The sequence below is a fragment of the Ctenopharyngodon idella genome, chromosome 6 (assembly GCF_019924925.1).
Source record: "Ctenopharyngodon idella isolate HZGC_01 chromosome 6, HZGC01, whole genome shotgun sequence".
In the NCBI taxonomy this organism is placed as follows: Eukaryota; Metazoa; Chordata; class Actinopteri; order Cypriniformes; family Xenocyprididae; genus Ctenopharyngodon; species Ctenopharyngodon idella.
In genome coordinates, this window is record NC_067225.1 from 31,860,151 (window position 1) to 31,885,713 (window position 25,563).

Genomic DNA, 25,563 nt, shown 5'->3' on the forward strand with positions numbered 1-25,563 from the left:
GCAGGTCCAGGTGAGTCTCTCTGTGAGTCAATCCCTGAATCAAACACACTGCAGCCAGACGGAGCAGATAGTTGGAGCTTTACGAATTGGACCTCACCTGTCTCTAGAGGAGAGACAAAAAGCCAAAATGATGCCTGAACCTTTAAAATCCGCTCTGTCATTAGGAGATGTGGAGGACACGTCTCTCGCGCTCCCGTCCGACCGCGACCTGAGATCCGCGCAGCAGCGAGTTCTGGAGCAGGTTCACACCATCAAGAGGAGCAAGTCCAAATACAGCAGCAAAAGTGTGTCCGGACTCGCTTCCCCCACCAGTGAGTACATTTTGACATTACATTTAATATCAGACGGATTTTACAAGGAGTCAACCTTTTTAAATTTGCTAGAAAGTTCCATGGGCTTGCCATTTTTTTTCCTGTAATATTTTATGCTAGTTTTTACATCAAAACTCACAAAAAACATGGTAGCGCCATTGTATTCTTAGAAGAAAGGTGTTTTTTTGTTTTGTTTTAGACATGGTACCATAGTAATATCGTGGTTTTCCATTTCTAAAACGTCTGAAGTAATATTTTCGAGTGTTTTCAAGACAGTCAGTGAAGTAAAATATGCCCTATTTTTGTGTTTTCTAAACTCTGTTCCCCGCCATAAATACCCTCTAGTTAAACAGAATTTATTTACTGGTAGTAAAGTTGCACACTAGAGTTTAAAATCAGGTCTCTTGAATGATCTTTGTCCCTGGCCTGGAGAACATGACGCAAATTAAATCAAAATAGTCCATTGATTTCTATTATAAGCTCTATTATTAATGGATTAATATGCTAACACTTTAGTTTAGGGTCTAATTCTACTTATTAGCATACATATTACTAGGATATTGTCTGTTTATTAGTACTTATAAAGCACATATTAATGCCTTATTCTGCATGACTATATTTTACATCCCTTAATCATATCCAATACCTTAACTTAACAACTACCTTATTAACTATAAGGTAGTTACTTGCTTTTGGCTTGTGCAAATACGTGCAGCCTTTAATAAATATATATATATATATATATATATGTGTGTGTGTGTGTGTGTGTATCTATATATATGTGTGTGTGTGTGGCATCATATATAGAGAGAGTTACTGCTTATATTAATAAGCAGTAATTAGGAGTTTATTGAGGCAAAAGTCATAGGTAATAGTGAGAATTGGATGCAGTACAATACTGTACAACTGCAATTATCTAAAAAAAAAATCACTTTCATTGTAATCCAATGTTTCATTCAGGCATATTAAATAATTTCTTTAAAAAGAAAAAAAAATATTTAGTAATACTTTTTACAGTAAAACCAGTGAAGACTTTGATCTCTCATGTTGTTATAGAGAATAAAGCTCTGTAAAATATGTAACTTTATATAATACATTAGTTTTGGGTTTCATATGTATATTTTGATACTGCGAATATTCAAAACGCCCCATAATACATATTTTATTTTTGTTAAGAATTATCAGACCTTGTTAACCTAAAAACTGTTTCTTTAATCGCAGGCCCCGAAAGTGACAGTGTGTTTTACGACTTCAAGTTTTCTCCCAGCACGTCTCTCAGCGGACCCTCGTTCAACAGAGGAGGAACCATGACAAATGGGGTAAAATCATCAAATGTTTATTCATTTGTGTTGTATATCTTTGTATTTTATTAATGCAGAACTTCAGGTGTGTATAAATTGTTTTGCATGTAATTTTCCCACAGTTGGGTGGGTAAAACACAAGTTTCTTTAGTCACCTGGTTGAACACTTCTCTTTGAGTCATCTATTCAGGATAACAATAGAAACACTTGAGATGTCAAACGGTCTTTAGCTTGTAACTAATAACCTGGTTACACATATATTTTCCTGAATTTGAAATGCTGTTCTTACAAAAACAACAATAGTTAAAAGGAACGGGGAAAAAATCCATCAATGTGTCTGTAACACATTCACTTCTCTATTATATTTGCATTAAAAATTTAAGTTCATTTTTTCTAGTTAGAGTTATGCAAGAAAAAAAAAAAAAGAAAAAAGGCTAAATGAAACCACTCCTCTCCTTCACTTTCTATGACTCATCCCAGTGTTGTATTCTGCCAAGACTTCCTTACATTTGGGTGTTTCCGCAGGAATAATGCCGTCGGGGTTTTAAAAGGCTTGTTTGGCTTTAATGGAGCATGTAATCTAGCCGTGTTGTGCCACCTAATTTATCATGTTGTTTTTGAAAATCAAGTCACCTTTATTTCTATAGCGCTTAATACAATACAGATTGTTTCAAAGCAACTTTACTGTAATAAGAAGGAAAGTAATGATCAATGATGCAAACAGAGTTTAATTCTGCTGAATATGCAAGACAACAGTGTCATTGTTCGGCTGAAGTCACTTCAGTGTTGGTTCAGTTTGGTTCAGTAACTGTGTAAAGTTCATCAGTTATGAAATGAGTTCAATCCAGCTGTAAAGCAGCTCAGTTCTCATCCAGTAGTGTCAGTACAGTCAAATCAATAATATTGTTGAATATTAAGTGGACTAGGCAAGCTAAGCAAGCCAAAGGCGACAGTGGCAAAAGATGTAAAACAGTGTTGTGTTTTGAATTATGCACGGACATACTCATATACAAATTAATCAGTTATTTTCTCGTAAACTGCACACTGTTGCTTCATAGAAGTAGAAATACTTTGGTTGCATTTTAATCCATAGTAATACTTTCAGCCAACACTCTTGTTCAGACAAAACTGTGGAATGGATTAAATTAAAATGCTGGTTTCAGAGTTGTTTTCAGTGTATAATTATAGGATTAGGACTTTCAAGCATGCAGTCTGATAGCACTAGTTCAAATGCTCTACTTTGCATTTTTTTTTTTCCATGTAATTTCTTTGCATTCTTTTTTATTTACATTAAATTTCTAATTATAAATTATGATATCACCTTAATAATTTGAGTGAAGAATTGTCTTTAGAACGTATAGTAAAGCATACTTTTAAGCATGCACTGTTTGATAGCATGCACTGTTTGATAGCAAATGCTCTATTTTGAGCATAACATTTTTTTTCATGTAATTTCTTTGCATAATTTTTTTTTTCATTATTTATTTTTGCATTTAATTTTTTGCATTTAAATTTTTAATGAGAAAATATATCACCCTGACAATGTGAGTGAATAACTTACTTTAAACCCATTGTTTCTAAAATGATAAGATTAGGACTTGAGTATACTTTTAAGCAAGCAGTCTGATTGCACTACTTAAAATGCTTTTGCATTTAATTATAAATTAAAATTAGCATTTTTTTTTTGCATGTAATTTCTTTGCATTCAAATTTTTTTTTTTTTTTGCATTTTAATTTTTAATTATAAATTATGATATCACTTTGATAATTTGAGTGAAAAAAAATCACTTTTAATTCACTTTTAAAATGTGCATGTTTTTTTTGCATGTAATGTCTTTGCATGAATATTTTTTTTTCAATATTTATTTTTGCATTTGAATTTTTAATGAGAAATGATATAACCTTGACAATTTGAGTGAAGAATTGGCTTTAAAATGTATAATAAAGTATACTTTTAAGCTTTTCAGTTTGATAGCATTAGTTAAAATGCTCTGCTTTGCATTTAATTAAAAATTACAATTTGCATGTCTTTTTTTTTTGTGTGCATGTAGTTTCTTTGCATTTAATTTGTTTTTGCATTTAAATTTTTAATGTGAAATAATGATATCATCTTGACAATGTGAGTGAAGAACTGACTTTAAACCCATTTTTTTTCTATGTCCAGAATATGCAAAGGCAAAACACTGTTCGCAAGTCCACCAACTCCCGCAGCTCCAGCGGTCAACGGGTGGCCAGTAGCTCCAGCAGGTTAGATCGGTCCTTGTACTCCCCTACCGGCACCTTCCCTGCCCAGCCGCGGACCAGTAACCAACTGTACAGCTATAAAGCCACCCGTAGTGCTCCGGACCTGGGCTTCCAAGCCACCACGAACGGCAGCGCCAGCACTACTCAACGCAGCCAAAGCGGCCGACAGACCTTTCGGATGGAGAAGACCTACATTCAGCCTAACCAGCCTCTCGGTAACGGTACACTCGGCAGAATGACTAACAGCAATCAGGTCGGCACTTTTCGGACCGTCAACAGACGCCCGTCTTCCCTGCAGTCCAATGGAGAGTCCAGGTTGTCTGTGATCAGGACTGGACAAGCCAAGGATATTTCTGGGTGAGTTTTGTAGTGTTTTGATGATGATGTGGTGATTTATGACTGGTCTCACACTCATTGGTGTGTCGGCAGGATGAACACAGAGAAGCTTATGGCCGATATGACGATGCGAGAGGCGGTCGACTATCTGTTCAGCCCGGAAGAAACCTACCAGCAGTATGGCGCTGCTTACATCCAGCACAGCACCTTCACCGATGACAAGGCCAAGCAAGAGGTTTGGATCATAAAGTACCATGGTTTTACCATGTTTTTTAGATGTATACAATAGAAATAATATGATTTCAGGACAATTAACATGGTATTACCATGGTATTCCTTTAAATATATTAGAGTACTATATAATATACTATATAATTATATACCACACTAAATTAATGATCTCATAACATAATTTTTCCATAGAATATTTTTATAATACCATGGTAAAATGTCTATGACAAAAAAGTACCATGGTATTATAAAAACACCAAAAGATATCATAGAAATACAATGTTTTTAGACATGCGCCATAGAAATAATGCTTTTTGGACATTTACCGTGGTATTAATATTGTATTACTTTAAATATATTAGAGTACCATGTCAGTACCATAGTATTTTAATTATATACCATAGTACTGAATGAAAAAAAAAAACAAAGTACCGTCTGATAACATCATGGTAGTTTCCATGTCAATACCATAGTATTGAAATATTTGTTCTGAATGAATGTACAATCATATTACTGTCTAATGGTATTACCATCATGTTACCATCCATAGTATATTTTTATGATAATACCATGGTAAACTTCTTTGTAAGTGTGTTACCATGGTAATATCATGTTATGTTATGTTTAGTAGCTACTTAAACATGTTTCAGGTAATGGCCAAGGCAACATTTCTAATTTAAGTAATTTTTTTAAGTTTAAGTTTTTCATTGAATATTTATATTTTATTTTGTTTCAGCTTTATTTGAAGGGCCGAAAATTAGTTTTTAATAGTTTTAGGCTCAGTTTTATTTACCAATGACAGCACTGCATCGGAAGCCATCACAGTACTATGGTATTTTAGCAGGGGTTTGACCGTCTGTTTATTTGCATCTGTCCTGCATCACAGGTGCTGACCCTGAAGGGCATTCCTCCGCTGCTCAGCCTGTTGAGCAGCCCCAACATTCAGGTCCAGGAGACGGCGGCCGCTGCCCTGCGAAACGTGGTCTTCAAAAACCAGGCCAATAAAGAGGAAGTGCAGCGCTGCGGAGGAATCGTACCGGTTGTGCAGGTGCTCAGCGACACAAACCCTGAGACACAGAAACACCTGACAGGTACACACACACAGAATATGTCACACGCACAGACAGGACTATGTCCGCCCTCTACTTAAAATATTCATGGTTTGTTCTGTGCTGTAGGTCTCCTGTGGAACCTCTCCTCCGCGGACAACCTTAAGCCCGATCTGCTCCGCACCGCTCTGCCCGCGCTCACCGAGAAAGTCATAGAGCCGTTTTCAGCCAGCACAGATGACAACGCCAACACAAGCCTGGCACCAGAGGTCTTCTACAATGCCACGGCATGCCTACGGTAACATCACACGTACTGGGTTCTGTTCTGACTGCTGTATGTGCTGCAAACAAGAGAAACGTCAGTACTGGCTCCACTCATAATAGTGCTATTGTTGTTGGAGCCAGTGTCTGACGCTTCTTATTACTCAGGTTATATTTTCAGCAGTAAGCTGTTCAAATATTTTATCTGGGTTTATATTGACCTTGGCACACCCACAGACCACCTAGTGTTTGATTCCTGTTGGAAACAAAATTGTAAATCACTTTCTGGATTTGGCCAGCTCTAAACTGATCGCCTGACTTTATGTAGCTTTCAGTTGCGTGTTTTTGTTTTTTTGTCAGTCCATTATGAGCGGAAACGTTAAAACTACGAGCACTTTTGAAAATGATAAAGTTTGCCAGGTTACTGATATTAAGGCAAGACACTACAGTTAAAATCATTGTTTTGTCATGCACTACTTGAATAAACCATAACATGTCTACTTTCAGAATGATGGAGAGAAAACATCCAAAAAACACATTAGTTTATTTTAGTACACTTTATCTACACTTTACCATCTGTAGATTTCAATTACAATACATTATTATCCAAAAACCTTTAACTCTATGTCAACAAAATGAAAAAATAATTTTGAATCTGACCTAATCCAGTGTTCAGCTTTCTCTTCTGAAAATGTATGCAAATTAGTGCATAATTGTTTATATAATGCCTCATTAGCATATTTAAGCATATGTAATACCATGCACCTGATTTATATGACATTTTATTCCTAAAAACATGGTAAAAAAATTTTTTTTTCTGGCTGTTGACAGTATTTTCTGATTTATAGTGATAAAAATATATCCAAAAACCTTTAACTGTAATATGTCAACAAAATGAAAAAATAATTTTGAACCTGACTTCATCCAATGTTCAGCTTTCTCTTCTGAAAATGTATGCAAATTAGTGCATATTTAATTAGATAATGTCTCATTTGCATATTTAAGCATATGTAATATCATGCGCCTGATTTATATGACATTTTATTCCTAAAAACATGGTAAAAATATTTTTTTCTGGCTGTTGACAGTATTTTCTGATTTATGGAGTGATAAAAATATATCCAAAACCTTTAACTCTAAAATTAAACAATAATTTTGAATCTGACTTCATCCAATGTTTAGCTTTCTCTTCTGAAAATGTATGCAAATAAGTGCATATTCAATTATATAATGAATCATTTGCATATTTAAGCATATGTAATACAATTCGTTTGTCTTAATGTACTGAGATTAATAAACTGATGAAGTATGGTGATATCCATTAGTTCAAATTTTACTATATTCACCTGTGGTAAATCTTGTCTTTGAACTGTTTTGTTCATGACACTTAATTAAACTAGATATTCACAAGCAAATACTCTTTTTACTCTGTAAAGTTTTGTCTTTTGGTGACTTTTGGACCATCAGAAATTCTGTATAACCACTGTATAACCTTAAACTGCACATAAACCAAAACAGACTGCTATTGGCCACTTCACCTGTCAATCATAAGTCTCATCTTGTGTAAGTGGGCGGTTCTTGGCTAGAATGAGCTGCAGTGTTGATCAGCTGCGCAATATTGACATACTGTGTATTTGCATTGCATGTCTGTGCCATAAAGGTGGCAGTAAAGTAGTTGAAAGTGTAGCCTAAGATTGTTTGTTGCTTTTGTGAAGTCCAATGCTAAAAACACAATGTGACTGTTTCTTCTGTTTGTCAACAGCAACCTAAGCGCCTCCAAACTGGCAAACCGACAAGCCATGCGCAACTGCAAAGGCCTTATCGACTCGCTCATGCGCTACACAGAGAACTGCGTTAATGCAGGGACTCCAGATAACCAGGTAAACGTTTGTTGATTTGTTTGATTTATGTCATGGAAAACCTGGAAATATCAGGAACTTGTGTTTTATAGGCCTTGGAAAGTCACGGACATTACAAGCCCGATCTGTGAGCAAATTGATCAGTTAATTTCTCAAACTTCAGCTTTCTGGTGTGAATTATTCTGTTTAGTGTCAGTCTGAATCTAAATATCTTTTGCAACGTGTGATTAAAATTGGAGAAGTCATTAGTCAAAAAGTGTGGGAACTGTTTTCTCTGTAAAGAGTTTTAAGATGGCATGAGTTGGTTTGTCTAACTAAACATCTTCATGGCCTGGGTGGAGAATGTTGGTGTGGCATTGATGATTTAATGGTGTTTTTATTACGTTATTATGCAGTAGTGCCGAATCGTTAAAACTCCCCAAAGGAAAGCATGTACGAACACAAGGAGTTTTCAACAGATAAAATCATGCAGTCCAACTCCATTGTTGTGGCGAGAAAAAACTCACTCATAATTGACAGCCAGATTTGATCAGAACCTCGCAAGCATGTTTCAACATCTACTTTCTCTTTAAGTGCATGTCAATTTTCTAAACACACATTGTCACAGTCACTTCATTGTCTTTCATGTGAACAAGTTTGCATATACATAAAAATCTGACTGTTCATAAAACGTTTATGTAATAGCATGCCAGCTATGTAAAACTATGTTTTAGGTCAAAATGTAAATATAAATTTATATATTTATATAAATATTTATTTATTTATGAACACATTTGGCATAAATGTAAACTATATTATTAGCATAACGATAAGATTAATTCAGTTAAACTGTATTTGGCAGGTTCTCTTTTGCTTTAATATATATTTATTTTAGGTGCTGTGACTGGTCGATATTTCTTTTAAATATTTGCACAATTTTAATAACCTTTTATCTTTTGTGTTGTTTACTTAAATAGTCCTAAAAATAGTTACTTAATATGAGCCCACAAAAATTGCATGCATAACAATTATACAATAAAATTATTAAAATTGTATATGGATTATAAGCGTCACATGGATTAAGTATATATTATATGGATTATAGCGTGTCACAGCTATGTCATAGTGAGCTATCCCTTTATGTGTTATTTAATTATGAAAATGATGCTATAATATTCTTCATTGTGTTCTTGTTTTTGCAGTCTTTGGAGAACTGCGTGTGTATTTTGCACAACCTCACCTACCAGCTGGAGACCGAGATGCCGTCTCTCTTCACTAAAATAAACACACTGGCCAGTTACGCTCGCAACCGCTCCAGTTCATCAGACGCTGGTCCGATCGGCTGCTTCAGCTCCCAGAGCCAAAAACTGCAGCAGGAGGTTTGTAACTTCACACCTCATTACAGCTTAATATACCATGTTATTTCAGTGTTACGGTAAATGTGCAAAAAACATGGCATTGTGGATGTTTGTTTTTATTAAGTGGCGTCTTTAATGGGCTTGTGTTGTTGTGTTGCAGAGCGGCTTTGACTATCCTGTGATGGAGGACAACAATCCTAAAGGTGCCGGCTGGCTCTTCCACTCTAAAGCCCTGCAGATGTACCTCAGTCTGCTGAGCTCCAGCGAAAGAGACGCCACACTTGAGGCCAGCTGTGGAGCGCTGCAGAACCTCACGGCCAATGACGGCATTGTAAGACTATGACTAATCTCTCTGTTTTAGTGTGCACCTGTTCATGGGTTGGATTCAGATAAAAAGGGATTTTATTATATTTTATATATTTTATTTTATATTAAGCCTTTATTATTATTTTTTTTTTATTTTTATTGCACCTGTTAATGGGTTGGACCCAAAGTAAATCAGGGAATGTATTATATTTTATTATGACAATTATTGTGATTAAATAATGTTTTTATATTAAGCATAATTAAATTTAATTTATTTTTTGCATGCTGCTGTTCATGGGTTGGACTCAAAGAAAATCAATTATCTTATTTTATTGTGATATATTTAAAAGATTTTAATTAAGCATTAATTTAATTTAATTTGCACCTGTTAATGGGTTGGACCCAAAGTAAATCAGGGATTTTATTTTATTATGACAATTATTATGATTAAATAATGTTTTTATATTAAGCATAATTAAATTACATTTAATGTATTTATTTATTTATTTTGCATGCTGCTGTCCATGGGTTGGACTCAAGGATTTTATTTTATTGTATTATGATAACTGTTATGATTAAATAATATTTCAAATGTTTTTTGTCTTTAATTTCAAATAAATTAATTTGCCCCATGTATTATTTTTTAGGTATCAAATGTGTTGAGTCACACAATCGTTCAGAAGCTTAACGGTCTTAAGTACATCAGTCCATTGTTGCAGTCATCCAATACTGCGCTACAGAACAGCGCAGTCGCTCTCCTCGGGAATCTGTCCAGATCTACACGTACAAACAAAGTCATGGGTAAGCTAATATGTGCCGTCATTCTACTACAAGGCAGCTTATCATTGTGATGGTATTGTTTTTATGAGTTGCATCATGGTTGTAGGTCTGTGATATTCTCTGTTTTGGTTAGTTGTTATTGCATCACTTCTGATTGCATTGGATTAATGCTGCAGTTTTGTGTTTTGCAAAATGAACTGTTTTTGTGCCATGCCTGTGTGTTTCTAGTATTAACTATAGTAGCAAATACTGAGGTTAGATGTTATTATAACTTAAAGTACTGATGTCAATATCTTACGTAAGGGTTTCCTTGAGATTGTGATAGAAATGCCAATGGCAAATTAAATAAAAATATATAATGTTAAAAAATGTTTTTTTTTACATGAACAAAAACTTGAACCAGAACACTTACTTTATCTTATAAAAATGATTAAATTAGTTCTTTGAATTATTTGTGATACCAAAATATTAAAATGTAGCATGTATTATATTTCTTGAAAGCATTGCTAAAAATCTCATGCATTGATTTAAACCATTTTGATCATAAGATGTTTTTGTCTCATTTTATATTGTGTAAGCCGGTCGTATTGTTCTGTGTGGTAAATGTATGATGTTCTTGGCATTGTTTTTGACAGTTTAAGATCAACATGTTTCTGTTTTGTGGTTGTTCTGATGAATGTTTTTTGTTTGTGAAGCCCGCCAGACTCTACCGCAGCTAGTCGGTTTCCTGAACTCAGGGCTCACGAAGGGCGATTCCTCGCCCGAATACGACAGCACCATGGCAACAGCTCTTCACAGCGCACACGCCCTGCTGAAGGCCGATCCTGAGATCGGCAAGAGTCTGCTGAACAACAGCTTGATCAACTCCCTCAACAACATGAGTCTCAATCTGTGAGTGCACACTTTTTAGTTAGCAAACTCTTGATATATGAATTAGAATTAAGCAAAAAAAAGGGAAAAAAAGTAAATCACATTTTTTGTTATTATTATTTAGCACTCTTTTACAATTTACATTGTTCCACAGTAGCTGCAGAAAATAAAGAAAGAAAAAAGAAAAGAAAAAAATTATTTAAAATAAATTTTAATAATTTATAATGACATTAATATGAGCAATATTTTTATCTATTTTTCTATGTATTTTTCAAATATTTATCATTTATTGTAATACAACAGGAATCTGCCAAAGTCCAGCACTGCGGCAGGAGTTCTTCTTCACAGCCTGTGGTCGGAAAAGAATATTCAGAGTTTTCTTAAAAAGGTAAGACTGCAAACATAAGCCATATTTGCCAAATATCTGCTTGAAAATATTTGTTAATACAAATAAAAGTACTTACAATGGTTCTTTGCAGCTGAGAATCAAGGTTTCTTGAGCTGCTTTATGGTTCTTTGGAGATGTAAACAGCTCTTGATGCTTCATTATAGGCTCTTCAGATTAGTATTTTAGTTTATTAAATCACCTGCACATAGATGTTTTTAAAGAATTATAGAGCTTAAAATGGTTCTCCATTGGCATCAGGCTGTAAACACCTCTCATGTGCCTTTATTTTTTTTAGGTGTGGTTATATAAGAAAAGTAATGTTACATGTTGTAGTTGGTGATTTAACATGAACGAAGTCAGTGTAATTATCTGAGCGCATGGAATCAGATGCAGTGTTGCCAACTTAGCAATTTTGTTGCTAGCAACTTTTCAGACTACCCTAGCAACTTTTTTCTTTTAGCAACTTTTCAAAAGTGCCTTAAACAATAAAAAGGCACATATTTTCATCTACATTACACAAAAAGAGGAAACCATTGAACAGCTATCCAGCCAAACAGCACATCATCCTGCAGAGAGCTGAAGAAAGATCCCTAACAGTACAGCATATGGGAATTAAGTTGCTAGTTGCAATTGTTCAATAATAATTTATGATACATCATGTTATTAGCTTGTTCCTATAATTGTTGTTCAGTTAGGTACACTGTAAGAAAAAATATGTAGAAAAATGGTACTGGTTATTTTCTGCCAGGACATTATAAGTTGTAGTTAATAAGAAAATACATAAAATGTAATTGTTTAAAAATGTTCAACTCTTCAATAATTCAATGTTGTATTTAAAGGTAAAAATATCTGATCATAAAGAATGTTGTTTATATTACTTTTACAAATAAAATGTTAATATTTTTTAAGAACAAATCTAAATTAACATTTCAAATCATATTTTTCACTAATCTCATTGTGTATTTACACAATATACACTTTTTGCGGCATGGTTACGCAATGACATCACAATGTCACTTAGCAACTTTTAGCAACAAATCAACCTGCCTTTAGCAACTTCCCCTCAAAATTAGTTGGCAACACTAATCAGATATGTCATTCCTGAGGCTGGTTGTGGGATATTATCCATCTGTGTGTGTTTAGTGTGTAGTTAAGTATCTGTGTCGGGGCGGTTGAGGATTTGAGGATGGGTGTGGTACAGAGAACTAGACCTGAGGTGTGTGAGAGAATGCTTACGGGTGAAAGCCAACCACACCTCACCACACCAGCCATGCAGTCTCAGCGGATAACATCGGCTTTGTTTGTGTGTACAGTTCGAGTGTTTGTGTGTGTCTAGATGACCTGAAGAATCTAGCCTTGCTGGTTTCAAAATACTCAGATAATGTCGTGTTAGCCGTAAAGTCTGTCTTCATACAAATATATATATAGGTAAATACTGGCGTTAGGTCATGTTTGCTTATATTTAAAGGGGCTATATGTAAGGATTTTCATGTATTAATCGCTTTTTTTATTGCCAATGTGTGAAAAGCTTGTAACAAAACTTAAAAAACGAGACCTTCCCTGACTTCCTAGGTTGTCTATGAACGCCTGTAGACTGTTTTTTATGTGAAGGAATCGGGACGTTTTTGCCGGGAAAATCAATAGCATGTGATTGTGACGTTTACTCGCGCTCCTCTCTTTGGAAGTTTATACAGTGTTTAGGATGTCAAAATAGCCATTATATACTGTAATGTCGATGTATCACGAAAAGAAAAGGGATTATAGTCTACTATAGTCTCACATAGCCAGATCTATATAGACTATAGTCTCAAATATACTTTATAATCAAACTATCATGACAGTGTAATTTGACTTACCTCATCTGTCGACATACCGGTGAATTGTAGAGCTGCTGCAAACATATCCACATCGCTATGATCACCGCTGTTATTTTTTTTTGTTTTGTTATTGAGAGGAAAGCGCAGCACATATGTACATATTCATTTGAATATCACTGCATATTGCTGCAAAGGTATTTCCAACTTCTATTAATTCTAAGCGAAGAACGGAAAAAAAACTTCACCTGATATCGGGGCATTGAATCACGTTCAGTCACTTGGACGTTACGTGTGCACGAGTGCAAAACACAAGCAATAATTTGCTGGCTGCAGTTCACTTAACGGCCGCCAGCGTCACTAAAAACAAGGGTTTCTGAATTCTACGTATAGCTCCTTTGATATTGATTTGTGTTAATGTTTAATAATATTCACAGTAATATAGCTAACCATCTCTTGTGTGTTTATCTTGCAGCAAGGCATGAATAAGAAGTCTTTTGTGAATGACATAACGTCGGCAGCTTTCAAATCTCTTCAGGTGGTTGACTGAGAGGCACTTTACAAACAAACTGCATTTTAATTGCATTGCATTTTAATTTTGGTTAAGTATTGCAGAAGAAGTGGTAAGAATGAGCTTTTATTTCTTTTGGGGCAGTAGATGCTTTTTGTTAAGAACAATGCATGACAAATGCAATGACAAAAACATGATTTGTATGTCTCAGACTAGTATTTTTTTTTTTTTTTTGTTCATTTAAGCAGATTTTAAATATTCCATTGTTTGTCTTTAAAATGTTCTAAAATGATTTTGAAAGACATTTTATTAGTGTTACAGGTTGTGCAAGTTCAAGATATTATATGTTATATATTATATTATATTTTATACATCAAGTTATATATATATATATCTGACAATATAAATATATCTCGGGACGTTTCTTAGGCTCATTTTAACGTCTGTTCATCATTTAAAAATATTGTGGTTGTTACGTTATGGGTGTGGATAAATTTGTCATGTTTCAGCTCAGTGACTTCATGCAAAGTTTCAATAAAGTTTTCAACAGTACTATGTCTCTGTGTCACGCTTGACTTTTAAATATTTATCTTTTACAAAATCACACTTTTATCCAAGCACAAAGAAAGACAAACACTGGGACATCCTAAAGCATACGCTGTTTTATTCTAACATATTTACGTCCCGATAATGTTTTATTAACCATTTATGGTTAATGCTCTGAAATAAAGCTGAAAGGGTTGCATGCATTTTCAACTATATCTTTACGTTCACATTATGTATATGATTCATTAACATTAAATCAACAAAAAGATAATAACATCATAAATGATAGCACATCATGGCACTTTGCATATAATTATCATTTAAAAGAGTCATTAATAGCAAATTACCATATTAATATGACAAATGTGGAGCGTTATTTATTAGTCACTTAATTAGCTTCACTTGGTTCATCATTCTTTTCAGATAGTTGATTTTATTCTTTGTAACTCTCACAAAAAAAAAAAAAAAAAAAAGATTAAAGGTGCAGTAAGCAATTTCTGAGAAAAACTGTTGAAAGTGGATCGCCCAAAGCACCAAAACACACTTGTAGCCAATCAGCAGTAAGGGGCGTATACACCAATTAGGGGGGGAGGTGCCTGCATAGCGTGTTTGTGAATTTGGGAGTGGAGCTATCAAGACAGGGGTGTGATCCTTTTGGTGATTTTAAATATCAACAGTGTTTCTCAGAAATCGCTTACTGCACCTTTAAGAGAATTTTATATAATTATATTTAAACATATGCAAATGATATTGTTGGTGAGTCTCTGCGAAGCTGCATCATTTTCTTAGTCCCCTCTTAGTCCTGGATCCTTTGGTACTAAGGGAAAAAAAAACAACAAATGCATTATTTTACTATTATTATTATTATTTAAATGCATTTGTAATTATGCAAATTATCAATGCCGAATTATATGGTTGCATTTTATTATTTGCATCTAGCATTGTCTTTTAGATACAAAACTGTGACCTATTTTTGGGTCGTGACATACGAAGAATAAAACATAAAAAGGTTCTTCAAATGCTTCAGCCTTTTAGATCCGCGTATATCTTTATTTTTAAGAATGTAGCATGACCTAAAATATACGCCAGTACATTAGGTGTTAACAAAATCCATGTTTCTTTATTTATACCGGCATTAGATTAGTCTTATTTGGCAGCAGCTGTATATCTCTGGCAGTAGCAGGGTCAGACCGGAGCAAATCTCCCATTCTTCTAGCGCTTACAACAGGATCTCCCAGGAGCCCTGGGTCTGTCTGACCCCCTACAACTTCCCCTTTAACTCTTGAACAGCTGCCGGATTTAACTTGTGCTGCTCCCTGTGTGCCCTTGCTCATGCCAGTTGGGTAATTAAACGTGCTGGCAATGACTATGCGGAACCCCTCAGGAAAGCACTTAGATAAAATATCTTGGAACAGAATTTACAGTATCATTAGTGGAGACTAGAGAGACATAAACTTGCTGTTGTCTACAAAAATCCTTTGTTAGACACCTCATATTCCCACAGTTGAGCCTGGTAGAACATCCCAGCAGTATTAAAGCTGAGCTCAGTTCAGTACCGGTCAGATTAGCCATAACAGCTCGGCAAGTCTGTACAGATTTTGTATGAGTCAGGCAGGAGTCATGGGTTTGGCGTGAGATATATCACCTATCCGACACACACGAGAACTCTGGGTTTGACTAGGGCTTAGTTAAGTCCGCTAAATAACGGGATGGACTGCTGGTTTCAGACACTGTGTTTGGAACAGCAGCTTTGTTGTTTGTTATTTTATGCTGATAGTCGTCTATATTTAAACTACCTGACTCGCACACGGTTTAGTGTTGAGCAGCTGTCCACATGCTTGCAAAAAGTGACATATTTATACATATATTTTAGTTTCAAAGCAGTTTGATATACTACAGTACAATGAGTAAAATTGTGTATTAAATTCACATTTTTTTGCATGTCATCAGATTGATTAAATAATATTAAATTATAGCCTATATTAGTTACCCAACAAAACTTTTTGTGTATTTTTGTTATATTTTGCACAATAATATATTATATAAAAACATGGTAATAACATGTTTTGGACACTAGCATGATGGTAAAACCACAGTATTCTTTAAAGTACCTTACAATGCCATTTAAATACCATATGATATATAAATATGATCATTCAGTGCAATTGTTTGTACCTGATTATGTTCCTGAGTATGTTATTACATTTTTTTTTTTTTTTTGCATTAAGATTGATTCAGTAATATTAAATTATATTTTTTTTACTTGAATTAAACAAGTTGTTTTAGATGAATATATTTTTTAAGTTGCCTGACAAAACATTTTTACAATGGATATTTTTATATTTTGCATAAAAATATATAAAAATATGGTAATACCATGTTTTAGACACTACCATGATGGCAATGCCATGGTATTCTGTAAAGTACCTTTTGTGCAATTTAAATACCATATGGTATAAAAATATGATCATTCAGTGTATTTTTTTGTATCTCATTATTTTCCTAACTTATTTTTGCATTAATTTAATTTCAACGGATTGATTCAGTAATATTAAATTATATTTTATATATATATATATATATATATATATACAGTGCACAGCATAAATGAGTACACCCCCTCTTAATCTTCTGAAAGTCAGCAATTACACAGTTCTTTAGAGATATAATGTTCCAACAAGTCTGCTTAATCAATTACCAAAGAAGCATGTCAAAATTATTCAGTAAAATAAGATTTTCTTATCAAGGTGATAAAATGTTGTGTAGCAAAAATGAGTACACCCTCCTAAAAGTTACTAAATAAAACAAAAAAAAAATTTCTGGTGTAAGTTTAAGGCAATGTTTGATCAACAGGTAAGTATGTTGAACCAAAACATTTAAAGAGAAGTAAATTCTTGACAAGTGTTATATAGCCCACTGAATCATTCTCAGACTTAATGCTGACAACAATGGAAGCACTTGGGAGAGAACTGTCAGGAGACTTAGTTCTTATCACAAAAGAGGACAGTGGTACAAGAGGATTACCAAATCATTGTTTTAAGTGTGAAAATATAGCAAAAGTACTGGGACTTATGACAAGCCCCCTGAAATAACCAGGCCTTCATTTTAAGCTTTTATTTAGTGATGAGGGATTTTTTTTGCTAGACAAAGAGCAGGAGAAATACCAAGCGAGTGTCTCAGAGCCAGCAAAAGCTATGAAAAGAGTGACTGTTTATCTCACAGAGTAAGACGCAGCCTGCAGAAATGACATGCATGGTTGTTGTTCTCACTGGAACTACCTACTGTAGTCAAAGCACAGTTAGTCAGTTAGCCATTTCCAAAGCCCATATTTACAAAATATAGATTCTGGGAATCAATACTCTGGTCTCATGAGACCAAATCAATCATTTTTGATCTAACAGCATCCAAAATGTTCTGGTGTTGCTAGAGGAGGAGTACAGTGAGAAGTGCCTTGTTCCCACAGTAAAGTTCAGTGGTAGTAAAGCTCTTATATAGGGATGTATGAGTGCTGAAGGTGTGAGGGAGTTGTGCTTTATCAATGCTTTCATGAATTCCCACACCACTGTGTAATTTAATACACAAACTTGAAACAGAAGATGTGACCCTTTCCTCATTCCCTGCATTGTTGGGCATGTTTTCAACATGACAGTGAGGATATGCATTCTCCCAAGGTGAAAACCCTTCTGTGGACATGTATTGCACTTAGTCTTAACACTCTTGAGCGCCTGTGGGGGATTCTGTAGAGACGAGTTGAGCAACACTCCCCATTAAAGATCAGGGCATTTCAGGGCTCATCATCCAGGAGTTAAACAGGACAGATGTGACAATTTGTCATGAACTTGTACACTCCGTGCCAAGAAGGGTCAGAGCAGTATATTCAAAATTATGGAGGGCATACTAAGTACTGGAATATTATACATTTGTTGAATTAAATCTAGGGTGTACTCATTCCTGCAATCCTTAATTTAAACAAAATTGGCTAATTTACTTATTTTATGGCTATTAATGACATATATTTCTCAGTTTTTATTATGTATATGTTTAATACATTTTAGTTTTGCCATCTTTCCATGAATTGTATTAGTGATCATAAAGAAAATACACCTTTTGTATTTGTTCAGAGGGGGTGTACTCATTTATGCTGTGCACTGTATATATATATATATATATATATTTAAGTTGACAAAAATGGTGTATATTTTGCATAAAAATATATATAGAAACATGGTAATACTATATAAGCTTGTTTCCTCCATGAAATGAAAAAAATTAAAAGGTAATTGTTACTTTTATCTCACAATTCAGATTTTTGACACACTTCTCAATGAAAAAGACAGAATTGTGAGTTATAAACTTGAAATTGTGAAATAAAAAGTTGCGATTACCTTTTTTTTATTTTTCTAAGCTCCCATATAACACTATGATTTTAGACAATAGCATGATGGTAATACCCAGGTAATAACATGGTATTCTTACAATGCCATATGGTATATAAGTATGATCATTCAGCAAAAAGGCATATCAAAATACCAGGGTATTAACATCTGATCCTGTCACACATGGTACTTTTGTGTACGTCGCATGCACTCAATGCAGCATCTGTCTGTTTTTTGCATTTCCTTTTGCATTGCTTTAGGATGACAGTCTGGTTGATGGTCGTGCTACAACAAAACAGCAACTGTTATTTCACACAGAAAGTTCTAGAAACATGATGCTATGTTAGATCAGCCTAGCGGCATTACGCATCTTAGCTGGGTCTTTACCGAGGCATTTATTTGAAGACACTGAGGTCAATATGTTATTTTAGGACTATTGCTCATCACTATTAATATCTGAGCTGAAGGTAACATGTTTTCTTGTTCGACAGTTGCTTGATATTTAATAGGGCTTGACAGGTTTTTGGATAAGTTTGTGCAGCTGAATGTGATATACTGACAAAAATCAGTTGAGTTCAATTTGAGCCACCTTCATACATGTCAGGTTTTGTTTTTTGTTTTGCAACAATCTAACTGAACATTCATCATAATGGAATGCTTGATTTACTTCTGGGGTGAATCATAAAATAATGCATGAATTGCACCATATGAGGTACTGCACACAAACAGTATTTTTAAAAATACAAGTGTAAACTACTATTCAAAAAATTGGGGTCAGTAAGAGTTTTGTAAAAGAAATGAATAGTTTTATTCATCAAGGATGCATTAAATTGATCAAAAGTGACAGTAATGTATATAATGTTACAAAAGATTTCTATTTCAAATAAAAGCTGTACTTTTGATATTTCTGGTCATCAAAGAATCCTGGAAAAAAATGCATGATGGTTTCAACAAAAATATGAAGCAGCACAACTGTTTTCAACATTGACAATAACCATCATCAAGCAAATCATCATATTAGAATGATTTCTGAAGGATCATGTGACACTGAAGACTGGAGTAATGATGCTGAAAATTCAGCTTTGCATCGCATTAATAAATTACATTTTAAAATATATTAAAATGGAAAACAGTTATTTAAAATTGTAATAATATTTCACAATTTTTAGTGCATTTTTGATCAAATAAATGCAGCCTTGGTGAGCATACGAAACTCTTTAAAAAACATTTAAAAAAAATCGTACTGACCCCAAACTTTCAAACTAGTCTACTAACTTTAGGCCTAATTACAAAAATATGATTATTATTGTCTGATACGGGCCGTATTTAATAGGTCATGTGAACAACCTCACCAAAATAAAGTAGAAAATCTAAACTGGCCATTTTGGTTTGTGGTGTGAATGTAGCTTTTGATAATGCATGGATAAATCAGCTCCATTTCACAGCCACTTACTTTTTCTGATGATCGCTGACTCGATTCCTGAGGACAGTGATCTATAAGAAAATCACACGTATGAATCAATCTCGGTGAATCATTGCCGTACTGTTTTGCCTCCTTCTCATGTCAATCAAACTGTATCTCTGGGAACCTGCCCGCATGAATTCTGCCAAGTCTGTGCTGGGTGTGACTGAATGTAATTGATAGCTGTATGACACGTCATAAACGTCCTGTCCCAATGTTATTGTTTTCCCCTCTAACATCCTCATCTGGTGAAGCTATAAAACAGCACTTTGTGGAAGCCTCACCTCATATTTCTGGCACATGTATCTGTATTGCAGCTCAAACTTCTCGGCTTCAAGCTGGCGCATCCACTTCCAGAGTTCGTTTGCGGTTTCTCTGCATGAAAACCCACATGAGAACATGATGAACCAGTCCATGAATGTGAAGCAACAGCCTGTGGCTTCATGTCACAGTGCATGTAAACATACTTCACTATATTTTCATGTTGAGGTTTTTGACGTGTTTTTTTACCTCAGCTTGTCTGCGCCGAGGTTTTCGATGTTCAGTTCCTTACGGCGTTCACTCAGGATCGTTTTTTTCTTCTCTCTCTCGGTTTGCTTCTTAGGCCCGCCCCTTTTGTCTGTCTGTCAATCAAAAACAAACTAGTAGTGAGCATTTGTGACGTGTGCTATGTGACCTTTGACCTCTGAGTGGCTTTACCCTTTGCATGTATCCGGTGTACTGAAAGCTTGCGAGAACCTTTTTCTTCTTAGCGTCATCGTCAGCCTTCCTCTTGGCCTCTTCCTCCTCTTTTCGTGCTTTTTCTTCCTGAAAGAAATAGAAATGAATTACTATAAGCGAATGTTTCTTCCTATCCACCTTATTCCTGACTAGCCAACTGCGTTTCGAATTATGGGTTCCACTTCCGGTTTGGGGAACTTCCATTTAAAAAGACTGAAAGAATCGTTTCAAATCATAAGGTTGCTCTACAAATAAAGCTTATCCATCAGTTTGACTGAATGAGCTGTCAATTTTTCTCTCATGTTTTATTTTCAGACATCACGAGAATAACGTAACGCTTGGTATTTTAACGTAACATGTTATAACAAGAACATCTATGGAAAGAGCTCTTTTCAGTCGCTGCTTTCTATCCCCGTGATTATTTTCTTTTGTCCCTTTGCATACCGCTGTAATAGTATGAAAAGGACAACATATACTGCACATTTCTGTTCTCCCAAGATAATTTACCCCATTTATAATTCACTCGAATGCACAAAGAGTCTCTCGTTTTTCTCCTCAAAGCCTCACGTCTCTTTCCAGGTTTGTTTTCACAGGTAAATACAATTTATTATCTGTAAAAATGATGGAAATCACTTTGAAATAGTATCACGCAATGCTGAAGTTCATGAACATTTTTTATTAAGGCAATGTATATTACATAATACAGATATATATATTTAACCCGTCTGTTATTGCTGTGGAAAGAATCACGCTTTTGAAAGTACCTTGTTGATGCTTTTACATATTTAAATGTCCTTTTAATGTTCGTTGGTTGAAGGGTGAGTATAATGTCATCTCATTGTACCCAGTTTTAAAAACGTATTATTGCGTTCATAGAGCGAGCCTTTCACTGACTGTTCACAACTTAATGGAAGTTACACCCATAATTCGCGCAAAGTGTCATGGGGCGTAGGAATAAGGTGGATAGGATCTCCATGATGTCCACTTGAAGAGACTTACGGCTAGTTTGTTTTGCCGCTCTCTCTCTCGCTCTGTGCGGATCCGGAGCTGCTCCGCTCGCTCTGACCTGCGGTTCTCCTGATGGTCACAACACACACAACACTTAATATTCAACAATATTATTTGTACTGACTGTACTGATGCTGTTGTGTGAGAACTGAACAGAGCTGGACGATGACATCACTGTTTTCTGCTTATATGAAATGAACTAATTTAATAATTGATGATGTTCACAACTGAATTGAATCAACACTGAACTGACAACAGCTGAAATGCATTATTTTCCTTTTATTACAGCAGAGCTGCTTTGAACCAGTCTCTATTGTATAAAGCGCCATATAAATAAAGGTGAATTGACTTGAATAAAGGTGACAACAGGTACATTTATCCCACTTTTGATGATGAACTAATTATTAGTATGACTTCAAAAACAGAGAGAGAGAGATAGAGAGTATGTCTAAAATATCTGAAAGATACCCAGAGTTTAGTTTGAGACTATATTAATATTTTTTAAATTTAATTTAAAGTCTCTTCTGCTCACCAAGGCTGTATTTATTTTATCAAAATACAGTAAAAAAACAGTAAAATTGTGAAATATTATTGCAATTTAAAATAACTGTTTTCTATTTGAATATATTGTAAAATGTAATTTATTCCTGTGATTCAAAGCTGAATTTTCAGCATCATTACTCCAGTCTTCAGTGTCACATGATCCTTCAGAAATCATTCTAATATGCTGATTTTTCTGATTATTATCAATCTTGAAAACAGTTGTGCTGCTTCATATTTTTGTATATTATTCTTTGATGAATATAAGGTTCAAAAGAACAGACTTTATTTGAATTAGAAATACTTTGTAATGTTATATCTTTATTGTCACTTTTGACTAATTTCATAGGTCTGTGCTAAATAAAAATATTAATATTATTTACCCCATGCCAGTAAGTTTGGTAAAATTGAATGGTAGTGTGATTCTTTTTTTTTTTGCACATACACTCACATGAATGAAAAAATCTTTCTTACTAGCAAAATAATGTTATTTACATATTTACTCACGTGTAATTTGATGTAGTTTTCTCACGCTGTGTTAAGACACTCATTCATAATTGACATAATTACAAATTGTAGTATATTTGGCTTTGTTTTTTTGAGCTTGGTAAAATAGTTATTACTTTTGGACGTACAAGAATTCTGATCAATAAACACATTTTCTATTTTTGATTGTTTTCTATAATGAAGTTCATGGAATCGTGCCTTTATTTGAATGTATTTATTTATTTTGAAGTTTTCTTTTTAGGTTGTAGTCAACAGTCTGGCTCTGTGGGACTAGTCACAGTCCGACCGGAAAGAGCACGGAAATTTCCATGCTGGTTAAGAGCTGGTTTGTTGCTAGTCCAGCTAGTGGACCAGTGTAGCATGACTGTTTACCAACAAACCTAGCTGGTCAACTAGCATGTTTGTCCTTTCAGCAGGGTCATTTCAACATCAAGTTCACTTGTCTTATTATGGTTGCAGTGTTAGGGTATATATATATATATATATTCATTTATAAAATGTCTTACAATCCGCTGGGTGAGGCTGATTAGCTCTTCTTCTTCTTTCTTTCTGCCCTCGAAGTGCGCTTCAATGAGAGTCTGTAGCTCTGTCAGGTCTTTCTCCATACGTTTACGGTGAATATCCTGAGGATATATTTTTAAAGGTAATTAAGTTATAGTGGAAATGTACAGTACAGTAAAAAATACATATGTCACATGTTTATTGGCAGTGCAATAAAAATCTACAGGTCACATAACATTGTTTAGTTTATTAACTGAAAGTTCAGAGTGATTTATTGGTATGACAGTAAACGAATATTTGTATTGCGAAAGAATTTGCTGCTTATGGCTGCTAACGAAGACAACCGTGCAAACAAAAGAACGCAATGTAAATGAAGTAGACATATACTTAAATTAATGGTGTAATATAATGCACAAAACATTAAAAAAAAATTAAAATAAAATAAATTAAAATAAAAAATAAATAAAATAAAAAATAAGAGAATACAACAAAAATTAAAAAAATTAAATAAAATAAAATAAAAGCAATGTACTCACATCAAAATCAACTTTCTCTCCATCGGGAATTTTGGGAGGCACCAAAGCTGGCAAAAAGGGTCTTAAAAATCAACAACAATGCATTAGATTTTTCTTGTAAAATGGTCATATATTTGGGAATTTTTGGTCATGTATTACAGTTATGTATCACACTGAGTGGTAAGCAACATGCACAAACAGGAAAATACTAGTCTATCACTCAGGAACACAGGAAATCACTAAAGATGCAAAACTAAGGAACGTGTGCAGAAGAATTAATACACCACACATAAAGCCACGAACTAACAAGGGACAAATTAAACTCAGGGCTTAGGGCTGTCAAACCATTAATCGCATACAAAATAAAAGTTTGAGTTTGCCTAATATATGTGGGTGTAATTGTGTAATATATATGGGTGTAATATATGCTGTGTGTAATTATTATGTATATATAAATACAAACACATTCATGTATATATTTGAGAAATATTTACAAGTATATGTATTTATTTACATTTTTATATAATTTATATTATATATAAATAAAAATATTTTGTACATAAATAACATATTTCTCTTAAATATATACATGAATTTGTGTGTATTTATATATACATATTAATTACACACAGTATTCACACATATATTATAGCAAACTCAAACTTTTATTTTGTATGCGATTAATCGCGATCGTTCAACAGCCCTAATTATATATATATATATATATATATATATATGGGACAAACAAAGGCAACTAAACTACACACAGGTGCAAATCATAGGTAACCATGGACACAATCAGTAACCTAGGAGACAGATAAGCGGGAACAAAGGAAACAGGAACAGAACACAGGGAAACTGTGTTACAAACTAAGGGGCCGTTTACACAACATTGTTTTCAACTAAAAACCGAAAACTTTTTATGTGTTTTGGTCGTTCATTTACACGACAATGCATTTTGGGGGCCTGAAAATGCAAACTTTTGAAAATGCGATTCAAAGTGCACATTTTTGTCTCCTTGTAAACTACAAAAACACAAATTTCTGAAAAGGTGACGTCATGCGCACATGTATTACGTGTCCAGTCTACAGGCGCGTAGTGTTTCTTTACAAGTGACATCGCCAACTACTGGCCTGGCAGCAGAATACAGCGTTTTTAGTCGTTTTCGCAGATCTGTGTGAACGGATAGTACCTTGTTGTCGTGTAAACATACCCTAAAAGTCCATGAAAACCTGACATTATATATCCTTCTATTTTATATTATTTATATTTGAAAAATTCCACTCACTTATGCTTTGGTTTTGTTTCTTGTGTACCATTCATTTGGCAGGAGGGGAAGGGAAAAATACAGATGTATGAAAACACTTGCATACTAGCAATGCTGATGATTTAGTTCAAAGATTATCTGGGCTCAGTTTCAAGTTTAAAACCAGTTTTGAATGAGTCTGATGTTATCATGTTCACCTTCTTCACCAGCTTCCTCAGCAACATCTAAATAAGAAAAGACAGCCATGTCATATGACAGCAATGTTAAAATCCACACAGAAAGCCCCGAAGACATGTCCCTTATCACAAAAGGGAATCTTCACTAAAAGGTATTTTGTGTAAGCCTTTTCAAGAAAATCCGGGTGGTCACCTTTGTATACAGAGTATTTCAGGTTAAGACAGTCTGGAAGTGCTTGAAACTTCTTACATATGATGGATGTAGTCCATTAAGCTGACAATAGCTGGCATTGTTCGAAACTTCATCCCAAATGTGTCACACTTCGTTTAATCAGAGACTTTGTGAA

General features: G+C 34.4%; 2 protein-coding genes across 2 annotated transcripts in view; one reads left to right on the plus strand and one right to left on the minus strand.

Moving 5' to 3' along the window:
- pkp1b (plakophilin 1b) lies at nucleotides 1–14,150 on the plus strand. The gene is made up of 13 exons (XM_051897834.1): nucleotides 1–311; nucleotides 1,533–1,630; nucleotides 3,777–4,213; nucleotides 4,286–4,427; nucleotides 5,310–5,514; nucleotides 5,602–5,770; nucleotides 7,496–7,613; nucleotides 8,774–8,950; nucleotides 9,090–9,260; nucleotides 9,883–10,036; nucleotides 10,711–10,906; nucleotides 11,189–11,273; nucleotides 13,563–14,150. Exons 1-13 carry the CDS (start codon nucleotides 128–130, stop codon nucleotides 13,635–13,637), a joined length of 2,211 nt encoding a protein of 736 aa, XP_051753794.1. The 5' UTR covers nucleotides 1–127; the 3' UTR covers nucleotides 13,638–14,150.
- tnnt2b (troponin T type 2b (cardiac)) overlaps nucleotides 13,812–25,563 on the minus strand; it is a 17,250-nt gene continuing 5,498 nt past the window's right edge. The window contains exons 5-14 of the mRNA XM_051898139.1: nucleotides 25,238–25,264; nucleotides 25,062–25,080; nucleotides 23,795–23,855; nucleotides 23,264–23,380; nucleotides 21,702–21,779; nucleotides 20,682–20,789; nucleotides 20,493–20,605; nucleotides 20,267–20,357; nucleotides 19,974–20,014; nucleotides 13,812–14,961 (exon numbers count right to left, since the gene is read on the minus strand). Coding sequence (XP_051754099.1) covers nucleotides 14,922–14,961; nucleotides 19,974–20,014; nucleotides 20,267–20,357; nucleotides 20,493–20,605; nucleotides 20,682–20,789; nucleotides 21,702–21,779; nucleotides 23,264–23,380; nucleotides 23,795–23,855; nucleotides 25,062–25,080; nucleotides 25,238–25,264 — 695 coding nt within the window. The 3' untranslated portion in view covers nucleotides 13,812–14,921. The remainder of the gene's footprint in view (nucleotides 14,962–19,973; nucleotides 20,015–20,266; nucleotides 20,358–20,492; nucleotides 20,606–20,681; nucleotides 20,790–21,701; nucleotides 21,780–23,263; nucleotides 23,381–23,794; nucleotides 23,856–25,061; nucleotides 25,081–25,237; nucleotides 25,265–25,563) is intronic.

What these genes read in the sequence shown, in the direction of transcription:
- pkp1b (XM_051897834.1), top strand. Translation starts at nt 128, where the DNA reads ATGATGCCTGAACCTTTAAAATCCGCTCTGTCATTAGGAGATGTGGAG. An exon ending in GCCAAAAACTGCAGCAGGAG is followed by an intron (nt 8,951 to 9,089) that starts GTTTGTAACTTC and finishes GTTGTGTTGCAG; the next exon opens with AGCGGCTTTGACTATCCTGT. An exon ending in TTCAGAGTTTTCTTAAAAAG is followed by an intron (nt 11,274 to 13,562) that starts GTAAGACTGCAA and finishes TTTATCTTGCAG; the next exon opens with CAAGGCATGAATAAGAAGTC.